Genomic DNA, 17,989 nt, shown 5'->3' with positions numbered 1-17,989 from the left:
AAACGACCTTTAATAAAACTGGGCATTTAAAAGGACTAGCCATCAAGAAAAGCATTACCTGCACCTCCCAGAAATTAAAATCCATAACACTTAACTAAGGGTTCTTTGACACAAAAGACTATTCACAGTCAATTCTCCTTATTGATGGTAATTATGTTCTATAAAGCACTAAGTACACTGAGTTATCCAATACTGAGCTACTGCACCAAAAAGAAATAAATGGTTAAGTTCCCGCAAGTCACTGATCACACTACACCCTCACCCCGCAGTATGGGGGACTGAATCCAGAGGCCCTATATTCCCAGTCCTTTTTACTTTTTGTTTTGAGACAGGGTCTCCCAAAGTTGCCCAGGCTGGCCTTAAATTTGCAATCCTCCTACCTCAGCCTGGGAATATGGGCATGTGCCAATCAGGCCTGGTTCCTGGTCACAACATTTTCATCAACCAATAATGTATAACGTTTTATGTATGTTTCCATTTAAAGACTGCTTATTTGCCAGGTGCAGCGGAGCATACCTATGATCTCACAGGCTGGGGAGGCTGAGGCAGGAGGATTCCAAATTCAAAGCCAGATTCAGCAACTCAGCAAGGCCCTAAGCAACTTAGCAAGACCCTGTCTCAAAATAAGATACAAAAAAGGCCTGGGGATGTGGCTTAGTAGTTAAGTGCCCCTGAGTTCAATCCTTGGTACCAAATACATAAATAAGGACAGCTCATTTAATAGGTGTTACTGAATTCATTAGTACTACAACTCATGCTGGAATAAAACTCACCTACCACAAATATAAGACACAGCACAACTCTCTTGTGCTAAAGAACACCAAATAGCCATTTTAAGCACTGTAATCACCAACAAAAAGCCCCAAGATGCAAGACCAGACCAAAAGAAGGTCACTTATTTACAGCATGAGAGCTAAAACAAGGGTTTCACCTTGTTTGAGCTCAGCTGGGAACAGGCAACACCAAATTTTCACCTAATATGTATACATTATGACTGCATTTATATGAAGCTCTAAAAAAAGGTAAATTTAATCTACAAGGGCAGAAAGATCAGTGGCTGTCTGCCCAGAAAAGTAGGATGAAATGGACTGGACAGGGGAGCAAGGAAACCCGACATATACACATCTGTCAAAACTCACTGAAGTCTAAGAACACTAGAAATGAACACTAGAAAACACACTAGAAATTATGCCTCCATAATGTTGAAATTTTTATTTTAAATAATGATAGTGGCTGGGCACAGTGGCACAAACCTATAATCCCAGCGACCTGAGAGACTAAAGCAGAGGATCACAAGTTTGAGGTCAGCCTCTGCAACTTAGAAGATCCTGTACCAAAATTAAAAAAAAAAAAAAAAAAAAAAAAAAAAAAAAAAAAAAGCTGGGGATAGCTGGGCATGGTGGCACATGCCTGTAATCTCAGCAGCTCAGGAGGATGAGGTAGGAAGATCACAAGTTCAAAGTCAGTCACATCAACTTATCAAGGCCCTAAGCAACTCAGAGAGATCCTATCTCTAAATAAAATACAAAAAGGGCTGGGGTTGTGCCCCTGGATTCAATCCCTGGTTAAAAAGAGAGAGAGAGAGAGAGAGAGAGAGAGAGAGAGAGAGAGAGAGAGAGAGAGAGAGAGCGCGCGCGCGAGCGAGCGCGCGCGCGCGCGAGCGAGCACACGAGTGAGCGAGCTCTGGGGAATATAACCCAGTGACAATCCCCAATACCAAAATTTAAAATTAAAAACAAAAGAAAAAAGAAACAGACATCAGTGGGACATTTCTGGTCTGTAGATGGTGGGGTGTTTTGGTTTTGTTTGTTTGTTAGTTGTAGATGAACAGAATGCCTTTTTGTGGTGCTAAGGATTGAGCCCAGTGTCTCACACATGCTAGGAAAATGCTTTAACACTAAGCTAGAGCCCCAGCCATCAGGTTGGTTTTTTATGTGTCTTTTTTTAATAAATTTTTTTAGTTGTCAATGGGTATTTATTTATATGGGGTGCTGAGGATTGAACCCAGGGCCTTGCATATGCCAGGCTCTGGGTTCAATTCTCAGCACCGCATATAAATAAATAAAAGATCCACTGACAACTTAAAAATAAATAAATAAATAAAAAATAAAGGTATTGTGTCCATCTACAACTAAAAAAAAATTTAAAAAAGGAAACCACAAGTTCACTGATCCTTTCGACAGAACATGTACTTGCTAGTTCACCTTGCTCCCCATAACTCCCTACTACCCTTCAAATGTTCACTACCAACTGGCCTCTGAGGCAAATGCCATCTTTTACCAACACAGCTGTTTACAATATATTTCTGACTGTAAAAAAGGTACAAATCCAAGCCAGGCGCAGTGGCATACACCTATAATCCCAGATAGTTAGGGGGCTATGGCAGCCTGGGTAATTTAGCAAGACCCTGTCTCTAAATAAGGTAAGTGCTATACATGTCCTTTAGTAGTAGAGCACTTGCCCAGCACACACAAGCCCCTGGGTTCAATCCCTGGCCCTGGGGCGAGGCGGGGGGCGGGGGTGTACAAATTAGAATGTATAAAAAAATTTTTTTAAAGTTATGACATATGGGGCTGGGGTTGTAGTTCAGTGGTAGAGAGCTTGCCCAGCACATGTGAGGCACTAGGTTCTATTGTCAGCACCACAGGAAAAATATGATAACAAACAAATGAAACAAAGTTATAAAAAAGATTTTTTAAAAAAATGTTAAGTCATGAAAAGAAATTTGGTTACAAACAAAAACACCAACACTGAAATTACAGATAATCCTTCATTTTACTTCTCACTTACTCATACTTATTCTTGTTTTACTAGTGAATATATATATTCAGTTTTATTAAAACTCACACATCAATTTACCCATTAAAGTGTACAATTCAATGGCTTTTAGTATGTTTACAGATGTATGCAAAAATCACAATTTTAGAACATTTTCATGATCTCCAAAAGAAAGCCCATGCCCTTTAGTTATCACTTCCCTATACCCCCTAATCACCTCCAAAACCTAATAAGCAACCACTATTCAATCTATTTTCTAACCTTACAGAATTACCTATTCTAGATATTTCATATAATTAGAATTATATAAATATAAACATTTTTGTCTGGCTTCTTAGCATGTTTATGAGGTTTATCCAAATTGTATCATTATTTCAATACTTCATTCCTTTTTATTGCAGAAAAACATTTAATTGCATATATATATATCACATTTTACTTATCTCTTCATACATTAATGGACATTTTTGGGTGCTTTCCTCTTTTTTGCTATTATGAATAATGTTGCTATAAACATTCATGTACAAGGTTTTGTATGCACAGGTTTTAATTTCTCTTGGGAAGAAACCTAGAAGGATTGACGGGTCAAATGGTAACTCTATGTTTAACCATTTAAAGAACTGCCAAACTGTTTTCCAAAGTGGCTGCACCGTTTTACATTCCCACTAGCAGTGTATGAGGGCTCCAATTTCTCCACATTCCCATTGACAATTGTCATTATCCAGCTTCTTTTATTACAGAGTAAGTTGTTTAATCACTGTTCAATCATAATACACCCAGATTTTTACAGATTAAAAGGTGCTCTAACATCAAATTTTACACTTGAAGAGTCTAGTCCTAGACCTATTCCCCTAGCCCACCCCAGAGATAGGAATAAATGAGCTAAATCCACAAATAAAGCTTTTACAGAAGAGATCAGAAGCAGATTTTTTTTTTTTTTTTTTTTTTTTTTTGGGTGCTGGGGATCGAACCCAGGACCTTGTGCTTACAAGGCAAGCACTCTACTGACTGAGCTATCTCCCCAGCCCCCAGATTTTTTAAACACTTAACAAAACACACTCACTAATGGAGATCCAGCACTGAAGTGAATATGTGCCACCATCAAAACTCATTTATGGGTTATCCTCTCGCACTGTGGGAGTCCAGTCTCTTTTCTTCCCAAATAAATTCTATTCTTTTACACTAAAAATTTATTTATAATGCCTCCTACATAAATACAACTTCAAACATACAACAAACTCGAGAATTTTCATCTATCATCTTTCATAAAACAATCAAGAAGTCTTAGGTTTTTCACACCCAGAACCCACTGTGCAAATCCTACTACAGAAGAGAAATGAAAATCTGTACTTAAAATCAGTGTAAGCCAGACACAATGGCACATATCTGCAATCCCAGTCTCTCAAGAGACTGAGATAAGATCACAAATTCCAGGCCAGTAATTTAGTAAGGCCCTCTTTCAAAATAAAGTTTAAAAAGAGCTGGAGATGTAGCTCAGTGGTAGAGCACTTGCCCAATATGTGTGAGGCCCTGGGCTCAATCCCAAGTAGTAGGGGGAAGAAATCAGTGCAAAATCACAGATTCAGTGCCCCAAGCCAGAGATAGACTGCATAGTGCAAACTTTTCCCATCTCTGTCCATCATAGCTCTTTATGGTGTTAGGGGAACAAATAATTCCATTTACAGTAGCCCAAGACCCAACCAAAAAGAAGATCTAAAAATATTAGCAACAGGTGTCACGCTCACCTAATGTTTTCCAAGAGTTAAAACCAGCAGTTTAACCAGGAAAAGAGGCAGACCACAGAGCCCCTTTGAGATTTGGATTTTCAGTTTTCAGGTCTTATTTCTGCCCTTTTAATAAGGTCTGCCTCTGTTCTGCAGCACTGAGAATGGGCCTGCCCTTATAAGGTACTAGAGTCAACATATGCAAGCATCTCAGGAAATGTAGGAGACCAGAACCCCTGATCACCAATCCCAATCTCTACTTTTCCACTCCCATCCATTTCCTTGTTTAATTACAGAGGGTGTTTCCAACTCAGAAAAATTTAGTACATCTTTATAAACATTTAGTTCTCATGTACTACAGGCAGGTGCAAAAGAAAAAAAAAAGACATAAAAAGGTATAAAATATAATCCCTACCAGAAAGGAGTTAGATTCTACCAGAAGAAACTTTTTTTTTTTTTGCTGTACTAGACATTGAACCCAGGAAGCACTCTATCAATGAGCTACATTCTCAGCTCTTTTCATTTTTTATTTAGAAAGAAGATCTCGCTAAATTGCCAAGGGTAGTCTTGAATTTGTGATCCTCCTGCCCTGGCCTCCCAAGTAGCTGGAATTATAGGTGTATACCACCCCAGTCAAAAAATTCTTTTCTTTTTTTTTTTTTTTGTCCTGGGGATTGAACCCAGGAGTGTTTTACCACTGAGTCTCATTCCCAGTTCTTTTTATTTTTTTATTTTAAGACAGGGTCTAAATTGCAGAGGCTGGGTTCAAACTTGTGATCCTCCTGCTTCGGCCACATGTTTCTCTGGGATTACAGGCATGCACCACCACACCCAGCTAGTCAAACAAAAATTTCTTAGAAGAACAAGTACTGTTTTGTTATTTAAGGACTGTAATGCCACTACAGTTCAGAGGGAATGCAGCATCTCCACAGGTTGAAATGTTTTATGGGTGTTTTGTAAAGAAGATAGGTAAGACCTGAACTGGATTCTAGAGATAAGACTAAGGTGAAGAAACAGGGTGTCCCAAACAGGGTCAAAAGTCATGCATTCAGCTGGAAAGAGGAATAACCTAGATCAATAATATGTATGGATTATTAAGCACATTATTTGGTTAGTGGGAATTAGGATAAAGTATGGATGATGGGTTGGGGCTAGCTGGATAGTAGTGCTTTGTTGAATGCCACATTAGGACATCAGATCTCATTCCTGCAGTCTGCCAAAGTTCCTAACTTCAGTGTAGGATCTCCACAGTCTGAATTGTATCTGTTATCCTTTTTAAAGTGCTGAAGCTTACTGGTAAATTATGCATAGACAAAGAAATTAAGGGCCTGCTATTATAACAACTGTCTCACCATTTGAAATATGCCCAGCACAGAAGTACTGCCATTTGCTACTTCTGGGTAACCATTCTGAATCAAGTATCATACACTACTCATATTCATGAAATAGTAAAAGCATTAAACAAAAACAAAGTTCTGGGCTGGGGATATAGCTCAGTTGGCAGAATGCTTGCCTTGCAAGCACAAGGCCCTGGGTTCAATCCCCAGCACCGCAAAAATAAATAAATAAATAAATAAGTTCTTGGATATTCTGATTTCCTTGGGACAGCTCTAACACAGCATTAAACAACAAGGATGTACTTTAATGGCCCTTGGTTGCCCTAAAGTTGTATGTAAAAGTCAGTGCTAAGAACTTGACTAAGGATAGAGTTTCTTTTCATATCTCAAAGAGGTCAAATATCCAAAACAGGATAGGAATCCTCATTTAGAGTTACGGTTATTTTAACATAAACTGCAGGAATTTAACCCTGTGATTGCCTTTCTTTCTAAAAGATCATTAATGGGAGTGGGATGGGGAAGGAGGCTTAGCTTGGGTCAGTTCTGAGCCACTTCCAATGTTTTATTATATCCTTCCTGGGCTGGGGTTGTGGTTCAGTGGTAGAGGGCTTGCCTAGCATGCGTAAGGCCCTAGATTCGATCCTCAGTACCACATAAAAATAAAGTTATTATATCCTTCCTTTCTTTCCAAGAACTGCCCAAGGAACTGATCTTACTAAGGTCAAAACTCATTAAAATCTCATTAAAGATTAAAAAAACTGCCCTAAGGGAGGACATTAAAATACATAAAGACTACCAATTTCTCGGTTTCCTCACAATTATAGTATCAGAACAGCAACAAGTTGCCTGCCTCCTTTGGTTTCAGCATCTACTTTCCAAAAGGATCTCTTGACCAAGGAGCTGGTTTCTCTCAAAATTAAATATTCTGAAGTGACACTATACTAAGAGGAGTGCACAAAGTATTGTTACTTGGGCTTTGTATGACTACACACGGTGACTGTGTAAGGAAGCCAAGGGTCCATAGAACTCTTTCTAGACCTGCATACTCTGCCCAGAATTTCCAACATTCTCTCCCTCCCAGGAAAAAGACCTGACAGTCTGTTTTCATCAACTGATAAAAGCTAATTTGGCAGATCAAGACCATCCACAACAACAAAAACAAGTTTCATTTCTTTTTCCAATTCTAACACACTCTCAAATTTCCTTTGTCTCCAAATCAAACTAATGGAATCTCTCTTTAGGAGATATTAAGTCATCACCATAATAATCTTTCTCCTAAAACACACACTCCAAAAAGTGGTGCTTAAGCTGCAAGGAAATTATGTCTCAAATAAATGATGGACATTTAACCAGACCCTTCAAGAGGAAGCAAACAGTGAGCACCAAAAAACACGTGATGTTCTGAAAGAGTAAGGAAAAGAAGCCAGGCAGAGGGTCTTCGCCCTGACAGACACACAGGGCCGTGACACTAGGCTGCCATGCTCGCGGGGGCTTTGCCCTGTTTCGTCTAGTCTTAGTCTCAAAAGGCCTGAAAATCACTTGCAAAAGTGATACCTAGGAGAGAAGTACGTGTATCGCCCACTCGGGAGCAACACAACGCCCCGGAGAGCACCAGATTAGCATTGGATACGTTTCAGAGCTCTGGGTCTGCGAAGTCTACGCTTGGGTCAGAAAAGCTTGTTTCTCAAATACCCCGCCAGCCAGTCGACCCGCCCGCCCTAGGGCACCGGGCTCTTGGATCACCATCCCGGCTGTCTTCCTAGCCTCAGCACCAGCATCTGCAAGGCTCGACAGGCTGCCAGTAAGGACACTGGAAATATGTTGCAGCGATGCTTGGCCTAAGTCCGGACCCCACAGCACCCACTTCAATCCCGAGCCCACCGCCACCCTACCCGTGGGCATCAGGCGGGTCTTTTGACCCGGCTCCTGTCACTTACCGGCCCGGCCCGGACAGCGGGCGCCCAAGGCTCCCCACGGGAGCTGGGCCCCCCGGGCCTCCAGGTTTCGGCCCGCCCCTGGCAGGCAGCACAGGCGGCTGAGCCCCGCAGCAGCGGCCCCGCAGCGGCCGCTCGGTCCACCTCCCGGCGCAGCCCACTGGGTACGGATCAACAACAAGATGGCGGCCAGCCGAGGGGGCGGGGACCGGGCGTCATAGTAACCAAGACAGCGAAGAACCCGCCCTCAACTGAGGCTATCCCCAATCAACAGCCTCTTCGCCCTACACCCGGAGGAGTACTTCCCGCTGACCGGTCGGCTGGCCAGTCAGTCAGAGCCCTGTCTCGCACGCCCGGTGCAGAACGCCTGAGGCACGTGACTATGACGGCACGGGTAGGCGCATGCGCGCCGTTCTCAGAGCTGCTGTAGGCTGAGCATTTGCTGGCGACTCTGGGGCCAGAGCGCCCTTGGCTTCCCTGCGTTCGTAGCCCCCTCATGCCGAGCCGACCATATTTTCTCACACTCGCGCGCACACTTAGGAAATGTCAGCGGTGTGCTACTTGCTTTATTTGTCACCCACCCTGAAGTGTGTGGGGGGGGTGCGTTGACACAGGTTCTCTGGTGAGGAAACTGAGGCGCAGAAGGGAAGCCGGGTCAAGGTCACGCCACCTCTGGAAGTGGAGGCACACGTTGGGTCTAGCGCCTTTTCCTACTGTCTCCAGAATATAAAGAGCTCAGCGGCTTCCCCGTTTGTTCCTCGCTGATCCTGAGGTGCATGTAGTCTTGTGCTGCCCAAACAGCCCCTGGCCCGTTTCCCATACTTGGTCTGCCTGATGTTAAATCCCACAAGCCCTGGCACACAGCATATCTTCTGTACCCTGGAATATCTTAAGTTCCTATGACAGCATTTTTGCCCTAGACTATCATGACATGCCTCCAAGGCAGTATATAAATCCCATAAAAATGATCATTCCTTTTTCTCCATGTAGATCACCGAACCCTGGGCTTGGCTTCAGAGTCAGGACACTAAATGCAGTCCCATGATCCGGTTGCACACCCAAATATCTGAACTAGCTAAGTTTGACTTTTGAGCCTTAACCTCTCTGTGCCTTGGTTGCCCTATCTGTAAAATGAGGATAAAATCGAGGTTCTCAGAAATGAAAATTTAATGAACCCTTAGAGCTGTCTTAAGTAAAATCCACTGATAGCCACTTTCGGGTTGCTGGTCCTGAGGCCTGCTCTTAAAACTCATTTTGGTGGAAGCCCCATTAAGAGTACTTTTCCCACAGAAAGCACTCTGCTTCTTCCTGGGCTTTGGATACCATACTGACTCAGAAAGGGAGGTTGTTCAGTGCCCAGAGAGGATTCAGACCCACAGACTTAACAGGGGAGGGGAAGATTGATACAAATTAGGGATACCAAATTAGAGGTATACAAATTAGGGGTATACAAATTAGGGGTAGCCTCCACCTACACAGTAGGTCTTCTTGGAGGGCTGGCAGTCAGACATCTGATGCAAGCTGGGTGTGGAGAAAGGATCAACATTACATTCAGCAAGGCCTGTTCTTCTACAAGTTGCTATCTGTCACCTGGCTGTGTACAGCAGCTCAGCTGAGCACAGGGAAAGCTGAGAATAGAGGAATCAGAATAAACATTGAGGGTGCATTAATCAGAAAGAAATGGGAGCACCCTCAGAAGAGGGCTTCCATCAGTCTAGCCATGCACAGTTTTCTGAAGTCTGCACCACTCCTCAACCCAGTGCAAAAGCTCCAGATCCTTCCCAATAAAACCGCTACACACTATTGGCAAACTGCCCTGAAATTTGGTGGGCCCCTCAAAAAGCAGCAGTGTCCTCCTCTTGGTAGGAAAAGGAAGCAGTTTCTGAGGGGACAAGACAACTGGAGGCCCCCTCAGTCACTGACAAAAATAACAGAATCTAACTACTATAGAATGTCAGTCACGATTATGTTTCTTCAAAGAAAGATAACCTGTTGGGTGTGATGGCACATACCTGTAATCCCAACAACTTAGGACACTGAGACAAGAGAATTGTAAATTCAAGGCCAGCCTAAGCAATTTAGTGAGCAGGTGGAGGGACCAGGAGCCCCTGTTTCAAAATAAAGAAATTAAATAAGGGCCAGGGATGTGGCTCAGTGGTAAAGTGCCTCTGGGTTCAATCCCCAGTAACAACAAAAAAAAAAAGAAAGAAAAAGAAAAGAAAGAAAAATAACTTTACCATTCCCTATTACCATTCCCTAGGGTATGCCCATAATGTAGCACTTTCTCCAAGTAAGAACAAGGAAGCACAGATCTGAGTTTCTCCCACATATAGATTACAAGTCTGGGACTATTCTGTTTGTAATTTTGTTTATTTTTGAATCAACTTGAAATCACAGAACATGATCATGTGACGAAGAAATTCCACACAGTGAAGTAGATGCTTGACCTCAGAGCCAGCGCTGGGCTCTTGAACTCACGTTGAACAGGTAATCTCGGCCTATACCTGAGCTCAGATAATCAGGAGATAGAAAGAGCACTGCTAGTCTCAGCAGAACTTCCTTCCCCCTCTTATTATAAGGGAATAGATTCCAGGACCTACAGTGTGACCCTAATTTTAACCCCCCACTTCTAAGTAGAATCCAACCTATCCTTTCCCTCCCTTCTCAGTAAATTTCCTAAGGTCTGACTCAAATGCATAAGCAGCAACCTTGAGTCTCCAAAACAGGACACCATTTCACCTATGGCCAGTGCCAGATTACTCTGCCATAATTCACTTGTGACACTGGAGTATCTTAGAACCTCTCCCCTCACCATTTCCCTTCCCCCTGTGGGCAGGAACTTAACTATATCTGAGTCATCTCCTGGCCCCACCAGTGTTTGACAAGGATTGGCTGAAGAGTGAGTGTAGGTGAGAGCAGATCCAATTCAGCAAAAACGTAGATGGAGAATACTTGGTGGTAGGAAAAAATACTGAGATAGAGTGAGAAAAGAAAGGAATTCTGGCATAGGGTAAGAGCCCAGGCAGAGAATGGTTTGGAAAAAGGGGGGACCAGAGGCATCCTGTGCTCAATCATAAAAAATGCTACTGAGGAGAAGAATGAGAAGATGCACTGAGTTGAACCCTGCCCACAGGGAGCAGATGGAGGGACCAGGAGCCCCTCCTGTTTCCTCCATCCTGATGATGCTGATGTGGACACTTCCACAGGGGTAGCCATTCACGGGTAAGGAGTTAGGCTTGGCAGGGACAGGGCATACCCCAGAACATCCTCAGTGCCCGCTACTCAGGATAGTCAGTTGACATACCAGATTCATGACACTGCTGGGTGCCCGGGACATCTCCATCCTTTGTGCATCCATGAATCCCTCAATGGATCCTTCATTCCCCTGGATGCTGGGGCAAAGTAAAGGAGCAGAAGTATAGGATAAGGCCTTGAGCCCCAACCTGAGTTTAAGAGGTGGACTCCCAGCACAGAGGTCTGGAAAGGGGACTGACCTGTTTAGCATCAGAGCCTGGGCTGGTTTGCTTGGAGCCTTAAGTACCTGGGTGAACCTAAAATGCCAGGAAGAAAAACCAAGCAGTAACGGCAACAGGCCTGTTGGCACCAGGAATTAGTACCATTCATCTATTGGTATTTGATCATTGTCTGTATTAGATGCCCTCCTTACTATCCCTATTTCCTCTGGGTTCAGTTCTATGCCCACAAGGAATTCAGTCTATAGGAGCAGAGCAGATGTCAAGAGGAGAACAGGGGTCAGGAATAGGGGGAAATGCCCCATTCATGACAGACTCGGAGCCTCAAGCCCTGAGCCATCCATTCCCATCCTAAGACGAGGCTCTGCCTAAAGAACACTTTCTCCCAGTGTCTCTCTGACTCTATCTGAAGACCTATGGAGGGTCAGCATCAGCCCTCCTCAATGTCAGTTCTATACCCATCAATTTTTGCATTATTTTTCAAGTCTTAGGTGGAACCACAGCCAGGGTTCATAGGTGAGCTGGAGGAGGAAGAGAGCATGGGGATAGGAACCCTACCTCTGAAGGAGCTTGCTAACCAGCCATCCTAGAGCCAAGAGCAGAAGGGCACCAGTTGCTGTCAGCACCACCACAAACCAGGGTTCCGGGTGCCAGAAAGTCTCTGTGTTTGTTACAAGCAGGGATGTCATCACTGAGGGTACCTGAAATGAGAGTCACAGCCTTATTACTGTCCTGCCAAAATGCTTTGACCCCCCCAAAAACAAGACTATAAAAAGTTTTGACCATCTAATTTTCAAACCTCTCCACACCCCAGATTTGCTCTTCTATTTTGCCAGGCTCTTTGCACTAGCAGTTTCCTTCAGAATGCCTTTCCCCATCATTTCACCTGAAAAACTGGGCCTCCTCACCCTTCAAATTCCTCCCCGCTCATCCCCGAGAGCCTAAGGAACCCCCTCACTGTGGTTCTTTGGGTGCTGGTGGCCACCGTGCTGGCCCTCCAGGGAACTAGATGCACAATGATGGTGGCTGTGGTGCTGAGGTGGGGGATGAAGGGACCTGCATCAGCCACATGGATCAGTAGCTCATAGGTACAAGACTGTTCTGGCCAAGGAGGCTCCAACAAAGAGTAATTGTGCACCAGGATGGCCTCTTGCATTCTGAACTGGTTCTTGCTATTTTCTGAAATCAGAATGGCAGGAGAAGGAGACCATTGCTGGCTGTGGCCTACCCTTCACCCACAGCTTAGTGGCCCCTTCAACCCATACCTCCCATGATGCTGTAGGAGAAAGTCAGGCGCTGTGGCTCCTGGGGGATCCAGCATGACACTTTGGTCACCTCCACACTATGGCCCAGAGTAGTATAGATTGTAAGTTCCTGAAATGGGGGCTCACACTCAGGGGGATGGTCATTCACATCCTGCAGAAAAGATACCACATTATAGGAGTGAGCTTGAACCATTTCCCAAACCCCCCGGGACCAGCACCTCAGCTTTGTCCTACTACAGTCAGAACCTAGATAGTAGGTTCTAATGCTTTCCACAGTGAGGTTCTACCAGCTCCAACCAACCAATGGCAGAAACTAAGACACAGTGGGGAAAAACAAAAGACCAGAGAGCAACTCTTGCCTCCCCAAGTCTTTCCAAGACCTTGGGATTCAATTACCTCAACCTCAATGGTAATGGTACAGGAACCTGAGCGGTGGTAGGTGGGGTCCCAGTCTTGGCCATGGTCAATCAGCAGGACAATGAGCCTGTACAACCTCTGCTGCTCATAATCCAAAGTCCCCAGGAGATGAATCTCTCCTAGAGGGTGTGGTCACAGCTTCAGCCTGCAAAGTCAACTCTGACCCCACCTCTCCATCCTACCCCTTGAGTGTAAATACCACTGAGATGGTCCACAGCAAAGATAGAAGGTCCACCAGTTGTGTAGTACTCAATGCTGTTGCGTGGGTAATCCATATCCGTGCCCAACACAGTGCCCAGCAGAGTGTGGGGCCCTGCATCTTCCCGAACCCAGAATGTGTGTGGGGCACAGGCTGGAGTGAACTCATTGACAGGTGTCACCATCACCAGTACTGGCACCTCAGCTGGGGACCATTTGGCAGTCAAGGGACTGGCCTGGGTGCCCCAGCCCTGCCTTGGGGGTCTGAGGAAGGAGACATGGCCCTGCTCTGGGGCTCTAAGGAGGAAGAAAGTTGGAGAGAAGGTGGCAATAGCCCTTCCCTGCTGGAGGTGTAAGAGAGACGCCCTAGGAGTCTAAAATGGAAACCCTGCCCTGCTGGATTCTGAGGGAGGAATGATGGCTATGAATTGGGAGTGGGATGGTAGACAGAATAACCCTGTCCTGAAAGTCCAGGCCTAAGTATGGCCACTCACTGGTCATCTGGGGTTGACCGTGATCAAGCACCAGGATGGAGGCTGCATGCTGGAAGCAGGCCCCAGGAGTATCACAGTCCAACGTAGCATTCACCTGATCAGAGGGGTCAGAGAGTAAGACCTGGGAGAACCATGAGCTATATTGGGCTACCTCAGGTCAGGCCATCCACCCCGGTCCACTGTTTTGCAGAATGAAAAGCAGTTTGGCTCAATAACTATGGAATCCCATCCTCATGGTCTCAGTGCCTTGGCCCACCCACCCCTTCCTGCCCCAAGCATCCTACAAGTGGTCCTGGGAGTGGGAGCCCGGCACCTCAAGGACCCTGTCACGAAGGCAGAGACTGGCAAGGTCAGGAGGGCTGTGGAGCCACAGCTGGTAGTCCAGGGTGGCACCAGTAGAGTCTGGGTCAGTGCAAGTGAGTGTGTTCAGCACGGTGCCCACAGGTGAGGTCTCTGGGATTTGAGTCCTGGGAGTGGAGGACCACAGCAAGGCGGGAGTCTGGCTGAGTTATGAGCCACAAATATTAGTCTTAACCCTGCAGTCAGGCAAGGCTCCTGTGTACTCACACCAGAAGAGCTGGAATGCAGTGTGGGGGCCAGCGATTGACAGAGAGCACGTTCACAGTGAGATCCAGCTCCGCACTGGCCCATGGCCGAAGCCGCTCGAAGGCCTTCACTTGCAGCTTCGTGACTGCTGCACCTCGGGCGTGAGCCAATTCTAGGGGCACGGTGGTTCGGACCACCCCATCCGCTGGGAGCAGTGGGAGAGCAGAAAAACAGAGCTCGCCTCCCACCCCCTAACAGCCTCACCCTTGGAAGCGGCTGGTACTCCTCCTGCCTCCTACTCCAGGGTTAAGACCCCAACCCGACCTTGCCCCACTCACAGCCTTGGCTCTGACTCTTTTCTCAGGTGGATAAGGTCACATAGGGGCTCACCTTTGAATCAGCTACAGAGGCATTCATGTACACCCCCCCCATCTCGCCCCTCACCGCTTCCAATGGAGTAGAGTGGGCTGGGCATTGGAGAGAAGATTTCATAGCGTAAGTCGAAGCCCCTAGCCTGGACTTGAACCACCTTGCTTCCAGGAACTTTGTCCTCAGGAATGGTGATACTCTGGGTCTTCTGTCTGGACCAAAAGTGAAGCACTGTCTTCTGCCTGCTCCTTCTCACCTGGTGCTAGGAGGGTGGTGTCCTCCTTCCCTGGAGTTTCCCTCCTAACAGAGCTACAATGTTCCAGCAACCCTGCACCCTACCAGGACTCCTGATTTCCTGGTGCTAGATCAGCTTCCCCCATTGTTCCCCTGGTTTAGGAGAGCCTTACAGGAAAGAGACCTGGCTGGAGGGAACAGGCAAAACCTTCACCATCAGCATCCCTTGGCAGCTTTGGCCTTGTCCAAAAAACACTGAGATCTGCAGCCGAAAGATCTACAGAACGTACAGGATAGGAAGGGAACCTCAGTGTATGTACACCTCTATGTCTTTGTTCAGGCCTCCCCTCAAGACCTCCATAAGGAATGCCAACATCTATTCTTCTTTATAATCAGTCACTCTGCTAATAAGTATTACTTTGAGTCCTACACCTTTGGGACATAAATTCTTCTGTTAGGTTGCAAACAACTCAAGAAAGTGATATCTGAGTCATTTACAATGTGAATTATTGGATTAGAGTTGCTAAGAGTCAATTATTAAGAGGTGGAAGTTTTAAAGAAGGAACTTCTCTAACATCCTTATTGGACACTTAACCCAGAACTTTCTCTTTAAGTGTGATTGCCCTAAATACTCTTTTCTGTTAGAGGTACTCTTTCTCTTTATGAAACTCCAGAAGCCAGCCAAAGTGAGAGGGTAGTTTACAAGGGGCAGCATATACAGGTTTGAGAGGGAGAGGCAACAAATTTTCGGAAGGTGATGACCAATCTATATATATCCCCAGGTCCCAAGTCATGCTTACCTTCTGAGCGTGGCCTTTGAGACCCTGAGATGGTGCCTGCAGACAACCCTGCTCACTGATGGAGAAAGGTCCAGGGAAGTATGGAGGATCCTGGGCACTGATAATGTTTATCTGAGAGAACAGAGAGGCTAGCAGCCCCATCCAGCCTCTAGTGCCCCAAACACTGCTTTCAATATACTTCAACAACCCAGGAGGCACATGTCCACATCTGGTCTCCATGCTCTGCCTAGGCTCTCTGCCCTCTACTGTGAATTCTGATCCTGATCCTCAATCCTTTCTGCTTTAAAACCGATTATTTTGTTTTAAAACTATGTTTCTTTGTGGGGGTTACAAAAAGTTATAAAATTGGGCTGGGGAGATTGCTCAGCTGGTAGAGTGCTTGCCTCACAAGCACAAGGTCCTGAGTTCGATCCCCAGTACCAAAAAAGAAAAAAAAAATTATAAAATTGTAATGGAGAACTCAGTACACATAGGAGAACTTGAAAGAAAAGCTCAGTCCCTGAGATGTCCCTGTGGGAACAACCATGGTCACTGGGGAAAGGGTAACCTTTGGTGGCTTTCTTCAAGAACAGGCATCATGCACAGGCTCAGCTGTGGACTGCAGGGTCCCTCTGCAGGCTGTCGCTGGCCAGGCAGGGGTGAACTTCTATTCCCTATCCCCCACCACACACACAGATGTCATCCACTGTCCTGTTTGCTGGGCTTACCTGAGTTCCCTGGACTTCTAGGCCTGGGAGCAGCAGCGTGTATAACTGGGCCCCAGGTTTGACTGTCTCTGGCACCTGGATGATTTCCCCACCTGAACAGAGGGAAGATCAGGGAGGTTTTCTTCAGGTCATGCCTGCCCACCCCTGCCTGCTGCCCCTGGTCTCACCTGGGCTAACAAATTGACCAACACACTGGACATGGCCAGAGGCCCGCTGCACATCCACAAAGAGTGGTCCCTCCATCACAAGGTTGCCACATGTGTACCGCAGCTGCAGCTCATAGTGGTTTACTGCCAGGGCATCCAGCCGAGCTGAGCTGCTCAAGGTCACCTGTGGTGGGTAGGCAGTAATATGTGGGGCCTAGTCTCTCTGTCTTTCTATACCACCTCTGGCTTGGGGAATTTCAAGTCCGCCTTGTGTCCCCAGTTTCCAGTTGTACCTATGACCCTACCTTTCCCACATAGATCCCCTGCCACCTAGTCAGGCTGGGTGGGTTGAAGAAGGTGGTAGGTGGTTGCACATTGACCAATTCCAGGGTGGGCATGTGGGAGGAGCAGTTGAACGAGAAAGACTGAAGGATGGTGCCAGGGCCCTCGCGTTCGGAGACATTTATGAACCAGGGTAGACTGTGGAGGTCTGTGGGGAGCAGATAATTCAGACTGGAGGCCAACCACGCTCAAGAAACCACACTTGCAAACACAGTCCCACCCTTTTGCTGCAGGGCCTGACAACACCTTGAGATCAAACATCCAAGTTCTGTCCTTGTTCCCCACATCTGACATTTCATAGATGGGGAGAGAGAACTGGTTGAGGAAACAAAGGTAAGAAAAGCTGATCGGGAATTCAAACCCTTACCCTTTCTGAATTTCCCCCAACCCCCACCCTGCAGGGTAGCTTATCTAAGGGTCAGAACTCCAAAGGAAAACTGGTGTACCCCCATACACCAGCTTCTCACCAGAGACAATCAGAGCAAAAAGAAGCATCAGGAACCTGAGCAGCACCATGGTGGCCTGAAGAGACAGTAAAGGAGGCTGTTTGTCAGGTCCACCCCGTTGCCAGGTCAGTTGCTCAAACATAGTTGGGCAGGCGGGCCTTCTAGACTCCAGCCCCACCCATCCCTGGCGACTGAGCTGTACATCCCTGGCAGGCTTCTAGAGCTCTGAAAAATTCCCATTTTCCACTGCTTCCCAGTGAATTCCCCCATTCATTATTACAACCCTAAGGGGATGTGATACAGATGGTGATCACACTGTTCTCGGAGACAGAGTAAGCACAGCATCCAGGAAAATTGAACCCAAATCTACCCCACTCACTCCCCCACACACCATTAGAATGTCTGTGTACAAAATCTCTCAAAATTTGTCTGCATTCAACAGACAAATCTTGGTGGTAGATAGAAAAGTAGTATTTACCTATGGGAATATCAACTGGAGGGGACACAAGGTAGTTTCCTGGATTGGATTGGCTAAGGATGTGCTGTATTTTAATTAATTTTGGTAGTAGGGATTGAACCTGGGGCACTTTACCACTGAGCTGTATTCCTAGCCCTTTAAAATTTTTATTTTGAGACAGAGTTTTGCTAAGTTGCTTAGGGCCTTACTAAATTGCTGAGACTGGCCTCAAACTTGCAACCCTCCTTCCTCAGCCTCCCGAGTTGCTAGGATTACAGGCATGCACCACTGTGTCTGGCCAGGGTATCCTATATCTTGATCT

At 46.0% G+C, this 17,989-nt stretch overlaps 2 protein-coding genes across 7 annotated transcripts in view; both read right to left on the bottom strand.

The window, feature by feature from the left end:
- Ip6k1 (inositol hexakisphosphate kinase 1) overlaps nucleotides 1–7,969 on the bottom strand; it is a 59,594-nt gene extending 51,625 nt beyond the window's left edge. The window contains exon 1 of the mRNA XM_047564336.1: nucleotides 7,777–7,969. The gene's annotated coding sequence lies outside the window, so the exon portion shown is untranslated. The remainder of the gene's footprint in view (nucleotides 1–7,776) is intronic.
- Nucleotides 7,970–10,142: 2,173 nt separating this feature from the next.
- Nucleotides 10,143–17,363, bottom strand: Cdhr4 (cadherin related family member 4). 6 transcript variants are annotated; one of them, XM_047564682.1, is made up of 18 exons: nucleotides 17,232–17,363; nucleotides 16,728–16,912; nucleotides 16,444–16,606; nucleotides 16,277–16,368; nucleotides 15,570–15,680; nucleotides 14,943–15,046; nucleotides 14,611–14,747; nucleotides 14,188–14,371; nucleotides 13,934–14,087; nucleotides 13,621–13,714; nucleotides 13,128–13,331; nucleotides 12,908–13,047; nucleotides 12,512–12,662; nucleotides 12,205–12,425; nucleotides 11,805–11,947; nucleotides 11,268–11,324; nucleotides 11,078–11,165; nucleotides 10,143–10,277 (listed from the first exon to the last, which is right to left on the bottom strand). In XM_047564682.1, exons 1-18 carry the CDS (start codon nucleotides 17,350–17,352, stop codon nucleotides 10,272–10,274), a joined length of 2,355 nt encoding a protein of 784 aa, XP_047420638.1. In that variant the 5' UTR covers nucleotides 17,353–17,363; the 3' UTR covers nucleotides 10,143–10,271. The 6 variants fall into 6 exon arrangements, 4 of the variants coding, with proteins under 4 accessions (XP_047420638.1, XP_047420639.1, XP_047420640.1 ...); XM_047564683.1 differs by having other exon boundaries at nucleotides 12,512–12,620; XM_047564684.1 differs by having other exon boundaries at nucleotides 13,128–13,247.
- Between the last annotated feature and the right edge of the window lie 626 nt (nucleotides 17,364–17,989).

The sequence above is a fragment of the Sciurus carolinensis genome, chromosome 9, assembly GCF_902686445.1.
Source record: "Sciurus carolinensis chromosome 9, mSciCar1.2, whole genome shotgun sequence".
NCBI classification, from domain to species: domain Eukaryota; kingdom Metazoa; phylum Chordata; class Mammalia; order Rodentia; family Sciuridae; genus Sciurus; species Sciurus carolinensis.
The sequence above is the reverse complement of the archived record's forward strand: the minus strand, read 5'-3'. Positions and strand labels throughout refer to the sequence as shown.